This window comes from Colobus angolensis, unplaced genomic scaffold, assembly GCF_000951035.1.
Source record: "Colobus angolensis palliatus isolate OR3802 unplaced genomic scaffold, Cang.pa_1.0 Scaffold32, whole genome shotgun sequence".
Taxonomy (NCBI): domain Eukaryota; kingdom Metazoa; phylum Chordata; class Mammalia; order Primates; family Cercopithecidae; genus Colobus; species Colobus angolensis.
This window is the reverse complement of record NW_012116488.1, coordinates 352,014-354,704: the sequence shown is the minus strand read 5'-3', so window position 1 is coordinate 354,704 and position 2,691 is coordinate 352,014. Positions and strand designations below refer to the sequence as shown.

At 60.5% G+C, this 2,691-nt stretch overlaps 1 protein-coding gene across 2 annotated transcripts in view; it reads right to left on the bottom strand.

Annotated features, from left to right (window-relative positions):
* Positions 1 to 2,691, bottom strand: part of BRF1 (BRF1, RNA polymerase III transcription initiation factor 90 kDa subunit) — a 102,484-nt gene that overhangs the window by 6,056 nt on the left and 93,737 nt on the right. For both annotated transcript variants that reach the window (XM_011951376.1, XM_011951378.1), the window contains exon 15: positions 2,024 to 2,280. In XM_011951376.1, coding sequence (XP_011806766.1) covers positions 2,024 to 2,280 — 257 coding nt within the window. The remainder of the gene's footprint in view (positions 1 to 2,023; positions 2,281 to 2,691) is intronic.

The following is a 2,691-nucleotide window of genomic DNA, read 5'->3' as shown; positions in this document are numbered from 1 at the left end:
ACACTGCATGCACACAGACATAAGCATATACGTACATGCACACACGCTGCATGCACACACATGCACTGCATGCACGCACAGGCACACACACACTGCATGCACACAGACATAAGCATATACATACATGCACACGCACTGCATGCACACACACGCACTGCATGCACGCACAGGCACATGCACACACACGCTGCATGCACACAGACACAGGCGCACACACACTGCATGCACACAGACACAGGTACACACACACTGCATACACAGACACATGCACACACGCATACACACTGCATACACAGGCACACGTGCACATACACTGCATACACAGACACAGGCACACACATGTACACACACACTGCATACACAGAGGCACACATGCACACACACACTGCATACAGGCACAGGTGCACACACACACTGCATACATAGGCACATATGCACACACACTGCATACACAGACACAGGCACACATGCACACACTGCATGCATAGGCACACATGCACATGCACACATACACTGTACAGGCACACACACACACTACACAGACACAGGCACACACTGCATGCACACACACACCGCATGCACACAGACACAGGCATACACGCACTGCATGTACTATGTGTATACAGACACAGACACACACACACACACACACACACACAGAGACACACATGTACACCGAGGCCTTGTCTGAGCCAGCTGGTCAGATGTGACAGAGGGGACTGTGAACTCTAACCAGGCACCAGAATCACCCAACTGGGACAGGATCCCCGTCCCCGCTAGCGCTGACAGAGTCTGGCTGGGCAGGCAGCAGACACTGAGACTCAGGCCTCAGATCCGACCTGAGAGTGCTCGGGCACAGGGGAACCAATCCATGGACCTGCCCTGACTTCACCTCTGCCCCACTGACCTCCTACACATGCCAGGAGCTGTGCTAGGAATGCATGCCCGGAGGGCCACTGCATGGCTGATGTGGAGGAGGCCGCTCATGCGGCCCTCCTGAGGGGCTGAGATGCCGGCTGAGAAGCACCAGCCTGCAAGGAGGTCAGGCTCCCTCACAGAGCAGCACCTGGGCACCGTGGGGCAGGGGCGGGGCAGGCCCACAGCACAGCCAACTCTCACAGGGTGGAGTGGCCGGCCAAGCAGCTCAAAAGGCCAAGGAGAAACCACCGCAAACAACAGGAGGCCCTGCCGAGGCTGCCGAGGCTCAGCACTGCCCCACAGGGGAAGCAGCTGGAGACAGCGCAAGAGATCCCAAGGAGCAGCAGGACCAGCAGACGCTCCCAGCCCAGAGACTCGGTGGGGTGGAGTGAAGGTCGGAACCACTACAGGATGGACCCAGAAGCTAAGCCGCCGATCCCATCTCCACTGCCAGGAGGTCACATGGACTAGCCGCGGGCCCCAAAGACGCAGCAGGTAAGCCCAGCTGCTCGTGGCCTCGTCAGGAGACCCTGCAGCCGCCACCCAGAGGCAAGCCGTGCACGGAGGCCGAGCCACTCCAAGGCGACCCTGCATGGAGCTGCAGAGCCTCGTGATCCTGTGCGCGGAAGCCAGCACATCCCGCCTTTGACACTCCCTCAGCCACATTCTCCACCTACATCCTCCTTCCTCAGCAGTGCGCTGCTCTCACCCACCACCTCGGCAGAGACAGCAATGCAGCCTGGGTGCGCAGAGCAGGCACAGGGCGGCAGGGCTGGGGGCTCTTCTTCCTGAACCCAGGCTGGAGAAGGGGCCGACCCCACTGAGTGTCCCATCCCCTCCTTGGGACAAAACAGAGCCTAGGCTGCTTTGTTTGCCTAGGACCCCTCTGACGGCCTGTACTGCGCATCGGGTCACAGCCCACCAGGCCAAGGACACCATCAATGCACCGGAGACGGCCACCGGTCCCCAGCATGCAGGTGGCAAATGCCACTCCAGGTACTTCTGTGGCCCCGGCTGGCCCCTGGCAGCTCCAGGACCCGAAGCCATGGGCCTCTGCCTGCCCTAGGCTCCTGCCCTAACCCAGCCATGCAGGACAGGATGGTACCTTTTCCCCACACTGGTCACAGGGTCAGCCCCACTTCTGCTGGCCGGCGTTCTCCTTCGTGACAGCTTCCTGGCACTGGCGCTGTGCTCGGGCTGCGCATCCTCCCTGTGCGGGCTGCCCCCGCCGGCACTGCTGAGGCCCCGGAGCACACTGTAGTTGATCTTGCTGGAGATCTTCTTCTGCTCCAGCATCTTCTCAATGGCCTCCCTGGCGGTGCTGGCCTGAATTGGCTCCCGTCGCTTGCAAGACTTCTTGGGCTTGAGAGAAACACGCAAGAATGCCTCCCGTGAGTCACGCCCACTGCACTCAACCACCAGGGACTCCATGTGAGGCCAGAAGTGCAGGCCCTCAGAAGGGCTGCTCCTGCCTCCTCCTCCCAGAATGTGGGCCAGCCTGGTGCTCTCTGGGCCTGCCCACGTCAAATCCTGCCCTCCCAGGGGAGTGGGGCACGTGGGCTGGCATGGGTGCTGGCAGGGCCTCCAGACACAACAGCAGCAAATGTGCCACATGCACATGGCAGGGCGACGAGCTGCTGCACTGTGAGGGCCACAGCAGAGAGGATACTCAGTGAAGACAGACAATCCGCCCCAGCACGGCAGCCCAGGCCAAAGACAGACAATGGCCGGGCGCGGTGGCTCAAGCCTGTAATCCCAGCACTTTGGGAGGCC